The sequence below is a fragment of the Corvus cornix genome, chromosome Z (genome assembly GCF_000738735.6).
Source record: "Corvus cornix cornix isolate S_Up_H32 chromosome Z, ASM73873v5, whole genome shotgun sequence".
Classification (NCBI taxonomy): Eukaryota; Metazoa; Chordata; class Aves; order Passeriformes; family Corvidae; genus Corvus; species Corvus cornix.
In genome coordinates, this window is record NC_046357.1 from 22020725 (window position 1) to 22034749 (window position 14025).

Below are 14025 nucleotides of genomic sequence, written 5' to 3' on the forward strand. Positions count from 1 at the left end.
CGGTCGGGCGGGAAGGACGGCAGGGAGGGGCGGGGGACCTGAGGGGAAACCCGTCCGGGGTGGCATAGACACACCGGGAACCCTCAGGGGAGACCGGCCAAGGGTGGCACGGACACACTGGGAACCCTCAGGGGAGACCGGCCAAGGGTGGCACGGACACACCGGGAACCCTCAGGGGAGACCGGCCAAGGGTGGCACGGACACACCGGGAACCCTCAGGGGAGACCAGTCCATCTGCACACACGCACTCCTGTAGGTACCGCCGCAGTTCCACGGGGCTCCTGCAGCAGCTCCGGGCTGTGAAGAACTCAGGTGGTCCTGGAAATTATCCCGGAGGGATCACAAAATAAAGATGATCTCTCGAGATCACCCAGACCAAACTCCTGACAATGCAGGGTCACACAGGAACTCGTCCAGGTGGGTTTGGAATGTCTCACAGAGGGAGACTCCCCGACCTCCCTGGACCCCCTCTACCAGAGCTGAGCCATCTTCAACGTAAAGAAGTTCTTCCTCATGCTGAGGTGAAACTTCCTGTGTTTTAGTTGTGTCCATTGCTCCTCATTCGGTCGCTGGACACCACTGAAAAGAGTCCTGCGCCATTCTCTGGACACCTGCCTTTGAGACGTTTAGCTGCATTAATGAGATCCTGTCTCAGTCTCCTCTAGGCTAAACATGCCCAAGTCTTGTAGTCACTCATCATAAGACATGCTCCAGACCCCTCATAATCCTTGTGCCCTCCACTGGACCTCTCCATTAGCTCCTTGTCTTTCCTTTACTGAGGAGCCCAGAACTGGACACACATGCCATGTTTCCTCCCCTCCAGGATTAACACTCTGCTTTTTAACTGAATTGTTCTATTAAAAAACAAACAAAAATAAAACAGAAAAACCAACCAAACCAGCAAATCATAGAATAAATAAAACATAATCCAGTTTGCAATTGAAGTGGATTAAATAGAAAGCTTGCAGTTTTACAGCCGAGTTTATCCACCCAATCAAGAGCACTCATAATTTGTGTTATAATGATGATGCAACACATTTTATTAATAAAAAATGAAGGGAAAATGTCACCAGCAGTAAGCTTCAAAAGCTGGATAATGAGTTTCCCGCTGCAAGGGAAATGTTGAGACATTTACAGAAAAATAAACATCAAGATGCAGCCGAGAATATTGTTTTCAAAAGCAGCCAGAGATCATTACCTAGTCACAATAATTACCTACTCACAATATTCAGTTTCATCGGCAACTTGGCTGTAAAACCAAACAACCGATTTATTGCAATAAAAAATAGCAAAGACTCAGCCAACAAACAGGCAAGCAGCCAACACAACCCTAACAAGAAGATGAAGAGACACTGGAAAAGAAAAGAGGCCTGAAATGCAAAACATATTTGCTCGTATTAACTGAAAGGCAGCTAGTTTTGCACGATCGACACATCCAGAGCAGCAACTAGAAGAGTAACTTATGGGCCAAGGGACACGCCACCTTGGCAGCAGGCTCTGCAAGGAGGGATGCTGGCAGGCAGTTTTGGGAACAAATAGCTGAGCTTTTCTAGAGGATACTGATCCCTGCCGTACACACTAGTTATGGGCACTTAATACTGCTACAAGATCAAGGAACTCCACAATTAACATCATTAGCTGCAATTCTGCAACAGCTTTCTGAGACAGGCTTTCCTTTTTATTTACTGTTTCCTCCAAAATAAACCCTTTGTTGTGCCAAAGTTTTTCACTATAGGCACAGATACCTAGCCCTCGGCACAAACAGCTTCTTTGCTTGGTCTTAAGACACCCTGGAGATTTAAGCATAAGGACTTAATTAATTTCAAACCCCTTCTGTTAGTCAAAACCAGGAATCAACAGGCTAATAAAACATGCCATCTGCCACACCACTGCATGAGTTCAACTCCTAAGTCCATCAAATGCTCATTTTTCCTTCCAATGCAATACCAGACTAAATGGGCAAGCTGCAGGTTAGACTCTCTTAGATCATTAAAGCATGACCAGACCAAAGCATTCTCTTTTGTTCTTTTAGCAAACCCTCAAGTGTTCCTTCCTTCAAACACACAGGGAAGGACATCAATGTTCAAGCTCACATCAGACCCAGGCACGTCTTTTCTAGAGTACAATCACCTCTCACTTCATAACCACATCTTTCAACCTTTCCATTCTTCTCATCCTCAGTATCTGCGAGGATAAGGGCAAACATTATTTTTATACACCTCACATGCGTAGGATAACAAGAGTTTACATATTAGCTTTCCCTAATATTTTTACTGAAGTGTTCCTTCATCGTATGTTGTTTTTCTCCCTCCTTCCCTCACAGCCTTTCTACTACACATCTCTGGGGCCCTAGCCTCACAAAAAGAAAAAAAAAAAAAAAAAAAAAGCCCTTCTTACTTTTGGTCCTCCTCAATTTTTTTCTTAGAGCACAGGCATTTCCTCTCCCATTCCATTATCTCCACAGAAAAATTTCTTTCAAATCTCCCTCTTCTGTTTTTCCAGTAACTAGAATTAATCCCCCCTTTTGCTCTAGTTCTTCAAAATCCTGCTGTTTCATGAAAACTTCTCACACACACACATCAACTCCAGGCTTACACTCCACGGCTACCAAGTCATCTTAGATAAATTTCAACATTTCCAATATTTCTCTTTCCACCATACTTTTAAGAAACCTACCTCAAATGTCAGAGATTCTTCTGGGATCTGAAACCTTTGCTTCTTCTTGCACCTCCATCTCCGATACCCCTTTCTTCTTCTTCTCCTCTTTCTTCTCTCTAAACCTGCTGCTGCATTTCCTAAATCATTTCCCAAGCTCTTCCTTTGAGCATTTTCCGAATTTTCAGTGAAAGCCTTAAAACTCGGCCCAGCATCAGCCATTGGAGGAGACCTTCCCCAAGACAGCCAGTGGATACTCCTATCTCCCAGGATATCACCGAAGCAGTACCTGGGGTTTTTGTCTTCCCTAATAGGCTCTAATTAGGGTGAGGAACGAGCCTATAGGTGCTAAGCAACCTGCCCCCTAAATTGAGGCTTGTTAGGGGAAAAAAAATAGTCTGGTTTCAACCTTTTCTAGTAATATTTCTAGTGCTATGCACAGTATGTCCATACAAGCACTGCCTGTTCCCACAGCTGCGTTAGCTACGGAAAGACATCTGAACATCCAAATAAACCCTCCCAGCCTTCCACAGACGCTGCAAAAAATACCAAACCAAAACAAAACAAAAAACAAACCCCAAAACAACAAACAAAACAACCCTACAGCTGCTCACAGGATTGCAACAAGTGCTCTTATCAGCATTATACCTCATCAAACCCCTCCTGTGCTGCTTAACCAGCTGCTAATAGACAACAGAGTGTGAACTGCAAGCAGGGATGGGGCTGGGGTGACTAGGTGGAAAGTGGATTTGTTTTGTGTGTGCTGTGTTTAAAGGAAAGAATTTTATGAGGTCAGCCTTAGGCTCCTCCATCATCTCTGATATCCCACAGACATGTACTTTTTAAGGTAACATTATAAGGGAATGGCAAAAATATTTAAGTGGTAGTCAGTGCCTAAAACCTCTTAGTGCGAGGTCTAGAGCTGTGAAAGCACAGAGGCTTAAAGACACCCTTAATCGTGCTGCTGACATTACAAATGTGGGCTCTGGCTATAAGATAAGACACTGTTGAGCTGGGTACTCAGGTTGGACGGGGCTTGGAGTAACCTGGTCTAGTGGAAGATGTCTCTGTCCCCGGCAGGGCATTGGAACTGGATGTCTTTAAGGCCCCTTAACAACCCAAACTATCCTGTGATTCTCTGATTCTGCTTATTGGAAAGAAATCATTTATGTAGCTGCATTGTATCTGCACTTTCAATGCAGCTGTTTGGCGAAACAGAGTTTGGATGGGACATAATCTTCTGTCAAGGCATATGATGAATATAGTTATATGTAACTACATTGATGTCAGACTTAATAGACATACTAAAGTTTAGAAAAATCCAAATTATAAACCTAATGTGTTCTTTTATATATAGATATACACATTTATATATTCAGTTTTGATGAGGAAATATTAATTTTGCCTGGCCATCCTAACATACCAGGGTGATACACCTATATTTTGGTTGCAAGCCCAAAAGCAAAATATTTAAATTTTGCTATGAAGTTGCTTACTTGATCATTATTATTTTTATCAAATTATGCCTATTGACATAGGCCTAGATTTCACAGTCTTGAACACAGCCTCCCTGACTGTGGGTGAGCATTTGCTTCCATGGACAGTTTTTGTAAAAATTACCCTCAATTTTTGTTCAAAGGATTTGAAGTGTCTCTTTTTCCATCAAAACTATAGAAAGCCACATATGAGGGTACCACTAGCCCTTGAACAGTAATGATGGAAAACTCTCCAGTCAAGCACAGTCCTGAACCCAGGCTATTTTCCCAACAGTGATGAACTTGGGATGGCTTGAATCCTAACTTCGATTACAGGAACTTCTCTTTCAGAGCCATAAAAAAAGATGCCCACAATCATGGAAAAAAAAGATGTGTTACCCACTGTACTGCTACATTAAGGCCAAAAAATTAAGCACAAGTTCTAGTAGGTGGGGACCTAAGTTAGTTAGAGGGACATCGATCCACTTGGAAAAAACTCCATGTTTTATGGAACAAATGTAATAAAAAAATATTTGTGTTAAACTGCATCCTTGGCAGGATGAAAGTATGTTGCATTTGCAGCACAACTGCGTGAGCTGTGAACACACACTCAAGCCTGTGTTGGCAGGTATCAGATTGGGAAAGTCTTAGAAAAGGGCTGGGGAAACATTCCAGAGTGGGAACAGAGTGACACCAAAAGGACAAGGCCGTATGGGGTACTGACGGTTATACTGAGGAATATGTTTGGAGGAAGATCTGGATATCTGAAAAAAACCAGGATATCTGTTTTTGAGGATGAGATGCTAAGCAAGTGTGGTATAGAATCCCAGAATGTTTTGGGTTGGAAGGGACCTTAAAACTCATCCAGTTCCATGCCCCCTTCCACTAGACCAGGTCGTGTTGCAGGGATGTGAGAACCTGGTCATTACTCTGCCCAAGACCTGAGCAGCTGTTGGATTTGGGAACAGGGCTGATAAAAGCCCTTCCCACCAAGCTGTTGGGTGCTGTGCATGTATCCACCAATCCCTCTTCCCATTGTGCAGGAAAAGCACAGGATTCCTCACAAAAGAGGAGTCTGGGGAGGGGTCCTGAGACTGAGTTTTAGGTTTCGTCTTGCAGGATCATAGATTCTCCTCCAGCTGGACTGAAGCTGGACCATGTCCAAAAGGCACAGTTCACCCCTCCAGTAATTCACACGCTGAACCCAGGAGGCTGCAGCAACCAGGCAGCTGAGTTGTACTCCAAAAAGAGCGCTTCTCACAGCCCTGTGTTCCCTCACAGTGGTGGTCTCCATTTTAATGCCCACTGGCACATCCTTGATGTGAGGGGTAGACTGCACTCTGTTGCTTCTCAGGCACAGCTTAGCTGTGTGGGAGAGCTGGGCATGTTTAGCAGTGGAGTGAGCTGGGCTGTGCCGATTCGGGTTATTGTGGCTTGATTTGGCTTGCTTGGCGTGGGGTTGGGTTGGATTGGCATGGTTTGGGTTGGTTTGGCTTGTTTGGGCTTGGTTTGGATCGTTCTGGATTCTTTCGGGGCCAGACCACTGAATCCCCTCAGCCCGAGCCCCCTACCCAACCGCCCCCCACTCCGCGCCACCCAGGCGAGCCCGGCGCCCATTGGCCAGCGCCGCCTTCCGCCCACCCTGCTCTACTCGTCATTGGGCAGACCGTCAGTCAATCTTTCACCTTCCGACGTTCCGATTGGCTGCGCCGGGGAGGCGGGGCGCGCCTGTCCCCCGCGGGGGTCGGCGGGGTGCGGGTCGGGGCGCTCGGTGTGTTATTCCGGGCGGCGTTCCCGGTAGCATTCCCGGTGGTATCCCCTGCCGCCATGGAGCTCTTCTGCCAGGCGCTGAGAACCACCCGCCAGGCGAGGGAAGCGGTGAGAACCGGCGGGGCGGGCGGCTCCGCGTCGCGGTTGCGCGTCGCGGTTGCCATGTCAACGGGGGGGCGGGGCGCTCTCATGCGCGTTGGGGTTGGGATTGTCATGGCGGCGGGGATGGGGCTGGGCATGATGGGCAGGGACGGGGGTGGATCCCGCACAGCCCCTTTCTGAATGGTTCTGGAGCAGCAGGCACGGCCAAAGGAGACAATCCGTATTCCTTCCTCCCCTGGTTCTTGTTTCAAAAAGCCACAGCTATACTGCCCCATCCCTGGAAGTGTTCCAGTCAACGCTGGACGGGGCTTGGAGCAACCTGGGCTAGTGGAAGGTGTCCCCGCCCATGGCAGGGGCTTGGAACTGGATGGTCTTAAAGTCAATTCCAACCCAAACCATCGTGTGATTCGATGATTCTATGGTTCTTGTCCAGAAAGCCTAAAACCCGCAGGATTTTGAATTTCGTAACCTGTTCTTTTGCTTCCATCTGCTGGTTAAATTTTACCGGAGTGAGAGAGGCTGCAGGGATGCTAAAAGCCTTTCCCGTAAGGCTGTGGGGGCTGTGCATGCATACGTACACCAATCCCTTTTCCCACTTGAGAATGAAAAGTACAGGATTCTCCACAAAAGGGGAGTTTTGGGAGGAGTCCTGAGACTGAGCTTTAGGTATTATATCAACCTCTTGTAGAATCATAGAATGTGCTGGGCTGGAAGGTACCCACAAGGATCATCATGTCGTAACTCTTGGCCTTGCACAGCATAGCCCTGAAACTCATACCATGCTTTTGAGGGCATTGTCAAAACACTTCTTGAACTCTTGCAGCCTTGGGGCCATGCCCATTGCCCATTCCCTGGGGAGCCTGTTGAGTGCCTGACCACCCTCTGGGGGAAGAACCTTTTCTTGATGACCAGCCTAAACCTCCCCTGACCCAGTTCCATGAAGTTGCCTTAGGTCCTGTCACTGGTCACCAGAGAGAGAAGAGATTGGTGCCTGTCCACGAGTTTTCTCTCCTCAGAAAGTGTTAGTAGGATAGCTATATTTACCTAGGAGCGGGATCCTCCAGCACAGTTTCTTTCTGAGCTCTAAAATGGATTCAGATCTCAGCCATTGAGAATGGAGCCTGAAGGCGTGGTATTGAAACAGCATTAACATGCAGGAGGAGGAGAGGAGAAAAGGGGACCTGATTTTTAACCTCACCAGTGGGGATTTGCATGGCCCTCATCCCAAGGGTGGTGCTGGCTACTAAATGCAAAAATATTTGTGGGATTGGGAACTAGAGGGCAAGAGCTCTTCCCTGTTAGCTGTGTCACAGGGTTTGGTTTGATGTGCTTTTGGTAAACTGGCTTCTCCATAGCCTTTTGGCAGGATGGATTTGAAGATAACAGTCTATATTTTGGGTATAGAGAAGAAGCAGTAATTTGTGTTTCACAGAGGAGCAGAAGTTTGGAGACTTTTCTTAAAACTAGTGACTTGAAGAACCACCTGAAGCTGCCAAGAGGGTTTTTGGATTCTTGTTCCCAGTCATAAGTTCTATGGTGAGCTTGCTGTATGTCTTTAATTATGAAAGCTCATTATAAGCCTTGAAAAACTTTGGCAACTTTATTGTTTGTAGCAGCCTTGTATAATCTGGAAGAGAGAAGAGGGCAAAGCGCCCTTTCTTTGTCCTGGGAAATTCTATTCAATGCAGCCAAGTTATACATTGTTTAAAACTCACCAGTTCCATTCTCTGCTTGTGTTTCTCAAAAAGTACGGTCAGCAAGCCAGGCAAGAACTGAACATTCAGCCTTCTGAAAAGCCTGTCAAGGCTGCAAATATCCAAAGGGCTATGGGGAAGTGAAAGCTGTGGGAATACAGGGTGGTGGAGGGAGGAGGAAAACTAGGTGAGCCCATCAAGCCTATCTGTCCTGGCACATGGTGCCAGCTTCATCTTGAGGAACCCCATACTGTCAGCATCCTGTGATCCCAGAGACAAAGAGGGAGAGGGTTCTGCATGTGTATTACAATCAGTGCTTTCCCTGTGTGATTTTACAGCTCTCTGGTTGCCTCTTGTCTGAATTCCTAATCTGAGATCCTTCTGAATGCATCCTGGCTGCCCCAGTTGGATGTACTTAGAGTGCCTACACTAAAGCAGAATAGCTCTTATTCCCAAGCTCCTCAGACCATGATTTACTCTTGAAACTCTCTATTTCTCATCCTAACAAACATATTCATGCAGAATATATAGGGTCAAATGATAATGAAATGTTACTGCGTTAAATTAATCTTTTATTAGGTCCATTAATTTCAGGAAATTACACAAGAGGTTTGGTTGATTTATAGTATAAATGCATTTTAGTAAAAGGTGTGGAAATGACTAAACAAACAATTGCACCTAAAGATGCAAACTCTATTAGAGTTTAATTTAAAATGACTCAAAGAAAAGGAATATGTGCCACTCTTTTGTTAGGCTAGAAATAAATAAAATAACACTATAAGTGTTGAAGCTAATTAGTTAAGCGCCCAACTGTTTCGTTTTTAAAACAAGATCACATTTAAGTGCCTTAAGGTTTTATTAATTTCATGGACACCAAAATCCCCTATAGTAATTGAAAATTTAATTACCTACATTTTTCTGTTCTTTTAAGAATGGAAGCTTATTAAACTTTAAACATTTAAACATATATTGAAATACCAGTGGCTATAAACAACATGCAATTCTAAATACTAATTAAACAGGAAGGCTAAATCACTATAAAGCTAAACTGAATTTTAAGTAACTTTGCACTAGTAAGTACTCCTGGTTTTTTTCATGCTGTGTAAGATTTGCCATTTCCTCTATAAGCACAGCAGAAGCCCTGGGCAGTGTTAGTATCTGCCTGTACTGTGGCAGGCACAATTTTGTGGACGTAAGTGCAGTGGGTCAGTCCCTAGAGGATAAACTGGAGTTCAGGACAGCAGACAAGGGTGGGCAGAAGGGAACAGATAAAGCTGCTGGTGGCACTTGTACAGACAGAGGTTCATCTGCTTCATGGAAGGAGTATGTGCTAAAATCAGACTGGTGAAATGCAGGAAAGGGATTGGTGGGGCTGGTCAGGCAATGATCCGTGTGCCGCTGGTTCACCAGATTCATACCTTGGTAAAAGTTGCATGTTAAAAGAGCCTTGATTTTTCTTTGTTTTATAGAAACCTCACAGAACTGGGCTACCAGAGATACCTTTGTTTTGTTTTTCAGGTCCAACCTAATGCAAGTCATTGTCAGTGGGTCAACTGATTTACAGCTTTGTTAATTTTCTTTGGACACATGTCTGACTTTTCAAAATCAGCCATTGCTGTTTGCATTCTTATTAATATACATTAAAGACAGAATTAACCTCTCAGTCTAAACTCTTCTCATTTTTAGATGGGACTCTTTTGGGATGTAAAGGTTAATTTTTCCTTCTGCTTGGTCAGCACAACCAGAAGAATACTGGCATGTCAAGGTTGAAGTAGGTGGCTCACATGCAGACACAATGTTATCCTACATCCGAATCAAGTCTGTACTTAAATCATTTGAGATGCTGCCAATCACTGTATCACTATTTATACTAGAATTTAAAATGCTTTAGGGATAGCAGAAATAACCCAGGGGGATGAACAGCAGCAGATGACATGCCAGAACACAAATTCTTTTCAAGGAAAGTTCCAAGCATGGATCATGAACCCTGTCAGTCCATCAGGAAGAGGCAATTCCTCTCTTGTCAGAATATCCATGCTTATTACATGAAACACTTGGTGTGTTTGTCTTCTGGGGCAGCCACTGTGTTTGCATACTGTGTTTTAAATATTCAGTGGTAGCTGTAACCTTGCCCTTTGATATGTTAGCAAACACAACAGTTAATCTTCCTCAGCATAAACCTTAGGAGCAGTTGCATTTTGAAGGATGTACAGGTGGGATTCTCAGAAAGTGATGACTCCAGCTTCCTTCTTGCACGTCCAGATGTGTTTTGGAAGATTCAGGTCATCCAGGAGAAATGGTAAAAGGGCCACAATTCAAAATCTTTTTTTCAACCACCAGCACCTCAAAAAATTTAGAAGGAAAAGACCCTTTCATCTCAGGGTGTGTGTGTTCTCTCTTTGCTCATAGCAGTTCTCAGAATTGGTTCATTTCTTGTAGCACCTCCCAGGAACCAATCTGCTTCATTCAGGAGTTACTGATCTATGAAACATTTAAACAGCACTCTTTTCTCCCCAAAATGGTTCAGAAAAACTGTCTTTGTACCGCCACTGAAATGGTACTGTAACTTCCTTTTGGAAGTACTCTCAAGAGGGTATCTAGGGTAGTAAAGGTAGAAAGGGGTTATGGTTTCTTCACTTTTCCCCAGCCAGGTTTAGCCTTCATTCTAGAAGGCCAGAATGAAGATTCTACGAATCTTTTTTGCAATATGTGAATTGCAAATATGCTTTGACTCTGCTGGAGCCGTTAAGAGCAAATCCCAGCTCTTCCTTAGTCGTGACACTAGATGGCCCCACGACTGAAGCAAACGTCCCAGGAAATACCTGCTGTACTGCAATACCTTTTCTCTTTTTACAGGCTGGCAGGTTTTATTTTAAAATAAAACAGTAGCTGATGGTCCTATAACAAGTGTTGAAATTAGCAGTGGAAATACCATGTGATACCCAGTGCTGTGGACAGAGCAGACACAGCAGATAGGTCTAACCTAGTGAAGGAATAGTTCATAAAGAGGTAAATTGATTTTGCACCACCCAAAAAACACCTTTGATTTTTGGAATAAATGATTCTCTAGTATCAACAGTTTGCTGTAATGATTGCTCTCTCTTCCAAGTGACTGGAAAGAATAGAAAAATAGTCTTTCTGTGTGTATATTTCTTTTGCATCTTTTGGGATTTAAAAACATCAGCCTTGGTCAGTAGTAGTTCCTTGGCATCTCCGTGTGCCAGGCACAGGCAGAGAGCAGCACAAGCCTTTGGATACAGATGGTGGGGCTCTGTTGGCAGTATGAAAAGGACAGAGATCCGTGTGTTTCTTACCTACAGGCAGCACTCTTGGGCTGGGCTTTTTCTTGGGGGTGGATGCAGGCTCTGCTTCATTGGGATAGAAGGGAGGGAAACTGGGGGAATCAAGAATGAATCAAGAAGTAGCAGCCTGTGTAGCTTTACTGTGCAGTGTGATCAGGGATATTTGTGTGTTGTGCAAGCAACAGAAATTGCTGCTCTTTCCCTGTTCATTGAGTAAGTGCCACTTTTTCATGTTCACACTGGGTCCTCATAAGTAATCACAGAATCATAGGAAAGACAGAATATCTCAAGCTGGAGAGGACCCATGAGGATCATCGAGTCCAACTCCCAATGCCTCCCAGCCTGAAAGAGAAGGGAAATCATTAATTTGCCTAAGTGTGTGTTTGGCCATACGTGCCTTTTCTGTGGTCACAATTTCGAGTCCCAGCGAGGCAGACCAAAGGCAACATGCTGATTTCTAGAGCTCTCATTGTAGCAACTTCTGTTACGACCCTAAAATCTCGGGAGTTTTCTGCAGACACTGAGCATATATGGCATATTTCATCAGAGTAAGGCTTTATTCCAGCATCTTGCATGATTTCTGTTTCCACTGCCCCTGTTCCTCTGCTTGATATTGCATCTGATACTCTCTCAGATGAAGCTTCACTGAATGAAGACAAAAATGTTTTATGCTGCCTTGTTTTTATTGCTGAACCGTTTGTGAATGAATTTGGCTTCTCCAGTCTGTGCCAAGAAGTCCATGGGACTGACTCCATATTGAAATTTCTGTGTGTTGAGACCTGATTTTGGTCACTCCTGTGTTAAAATTGTGCAAGTTTCGTGTTATCCCAATCCACTAATACTTCCAGTGTCTGCGTTTTATTTGTCGTGTTTATATATCAAGGCCTATGAAATGGGAGGTGTCCGCAAGTGTTACAGCTGGTCTTTGTAGTAGAGTCATGCAGATCCCAGACCTGTTCTCCAGCCCTCCTTCTCCAGGCACTCAGAGAACAGGTTTCTGGTTGCAAGGGAAGGACACAGCCAGGATGGAGCACGAGATTTCCTTGTACAGCCCATGAAGCATTGAGGTCTGCAAGAGTCCCACCCTGAAATTCACAGCAGCCTGAACATGTTGGGAGCCATAACCATAGCAAGGGAAGTAAGTTATTTGTTCAGCCTTAAAGTAATTTTCTCTTCTCTAGCAAAAGGTTTCTACCCATCCAGTAGCCCTGATAATGTGTAAGAAAAATTAGATTGAAAACCACTTTCCTTGTGTTTATTAACAGTGAGTTGTTTTACAGTTCTTACATGCTGTTGTCTTAATTTGTTTGTTTCCAGAGGCTACATTTAGATGCTGTTTACAGCAATGAAGAGAATATTACATTTGATCTAGAGTTCTGTCTTAATTCACAGGAGGAGATGCGAACAGAAGCTCGTCGGAAAAATCTCCTTATTCTAATTTTGCATTATTTAATTGAGGAAGGGTATGTTTTTTAAATAATAGTGCTTCACCCTTGTGGGATTGTGTGTATCTGACCTGCTGTACTGCATCTTTCTGTCCTCTGTTGGCTGAAAGGGACAGTGTGGGTCTTTGGGTTGATGTGAGAAAGTGGTAAACGACTATTACATATCCTCACAGTTTGCTTTGCTAAATTGTTTCAGTTTCTGGAACAAAAATGCCCTGTATAGTTTAAAAATACCTTAGATCAACCAGCAAAGTTTTTTTTTAAAATAGAGTTTATACTTTTATAAAAATAGGATTGTGGACAGGTTAAAGATACCATAAACTTACTAGTGCCATTGTTTGCTTCTTCGCTCCAAAATCAGAGTTTTTTATCTTTGTTTGTTTTGGGTTTTTTTAATTACCAGATATGTTGATGCTGCAAATGCCCTGGAGCAAGAGACAAAATTGGGTTTACGTGGCTTTGAAGTTTGTGACAACATTGATCTTGAGACAATTTTGATGGAATATGAAAGCTACTATTTTGTAAAATTTCAAAAGTATCCTAAAATTACCAAAAAGGTCCTGAACACCGGTATGTGGCTCTGTTCCAAAAAGAAAGCTTTGGTTTCCAAAGTCTAAAGCATGTATTTCCCTGCTGTGCTTACAGCCCTTGTCATGTATATCAGCATTTAATGTTCCAGCTCTTATAATTACAGATCTGTAGTTCTAGCACATAAGGCACCAGAATTGAGAGATGTGGCCTTGAGACCTTCTGCTTTTCCTTCTTTCTTTATATAAAGGAAACTAGAAGGTGGCATTTTTCTGTCTTTTAAAAGCTACATTGGTATTGGAAAATGTCAGCTAAGCACAAAGCATTATGGCAAAGATATATTTATCCACTTTCCTCTCATGGGGAGAGAATAGTAAGTGAATGATACAGAATAAGGCAAATCAGAATATGAGCATACTGTTATGACCCTGAGAGCCTGAAGGGGTTTGCACTTGAGCACAAAATGTAACTTGGAGAAGCCATAAGAACAACTATGTGAGAATAACTGATTAAGAGCTTGAAGGATATAGGTTTGGATTAGACATTAGGAAAAATTTCTTCATGGAAAGGGTTGTCAAACCCTGGCACAGGCTGCCCAAGGAAGTGGTGGAGGAACATCCCTGAAAGTGTTCAAAAAATGTTTGGATGTGGCACTCAGAGATGTGGGTCAGTGGTGGCCATTTCAGGTCTAGGGGAGTGATCGGACTCGATGGTCTTAGAGGTGTCTTCCAACTTACAGGGTTTAGTGATTATTTGCATGAAAAAGGGCATGTACATCTACAACATATGGATTGGTGTTAACACAAAGAGGAAGAACAGCCCTGCAGGACAAAACAAAAAGGACTTGTTATGAATCAAGAATGAAAATGTATTACAAAGAATTTTTTCACATCATAGTCAAACTGAGCAGTAGTCAAGACTGAATCCATGACCTGAGTGAAAAAAAAAACCCAAAAAGTCACTCTTGGACACTTGAAAGCTCTCATTATTCTTTTTTTTGGCAGTAAAGCTTCTCAGGCATGGAGTACTCTGCTATTACCTAAGCTCAGATTTG

General features: G+C 43.7%; 1 protein-coding gene across 14 annotated transcripts in view; it reads left to right on the forward strand.

Moving 5' to 3' along the window:
• The first annotated feature begins 5859 nt into the window (after positions 1-5859).
• Positions 5860-14025, forward strand: part of KATNAL2 (katanin catalytic subunit A1 like 2) — a 28859-nt gene continuing 20693 nt past the window's right edge. For 8 of the 14 annotated variants that reach the window (XM_019291986.3, XM_019291991.3, XM_020585218.2 and 5 more), the window contains exons 1-3: positions 5860-6008; positions 12316-12461; positions 12847-13013. In XM_019291986.3, the coding sequence (XP_019147531.3) occupies positions 5958-6008; positions 12316-12461; positions 12847-13013 (364 nt within the window). In that variant the 5' untranslated portion in view covers positions 5860-5957. Of the gene's footprint in view, positions 6009-6154; positions 12137-12315; positions 12462-12846; positions 13014-14025 lie in introns of those variants that run through there. The other 6 variants (XM_039566618.1, XM_010409646.4, XM_019291985.3 and 3 more) reach the window with 5 other exon arrangements.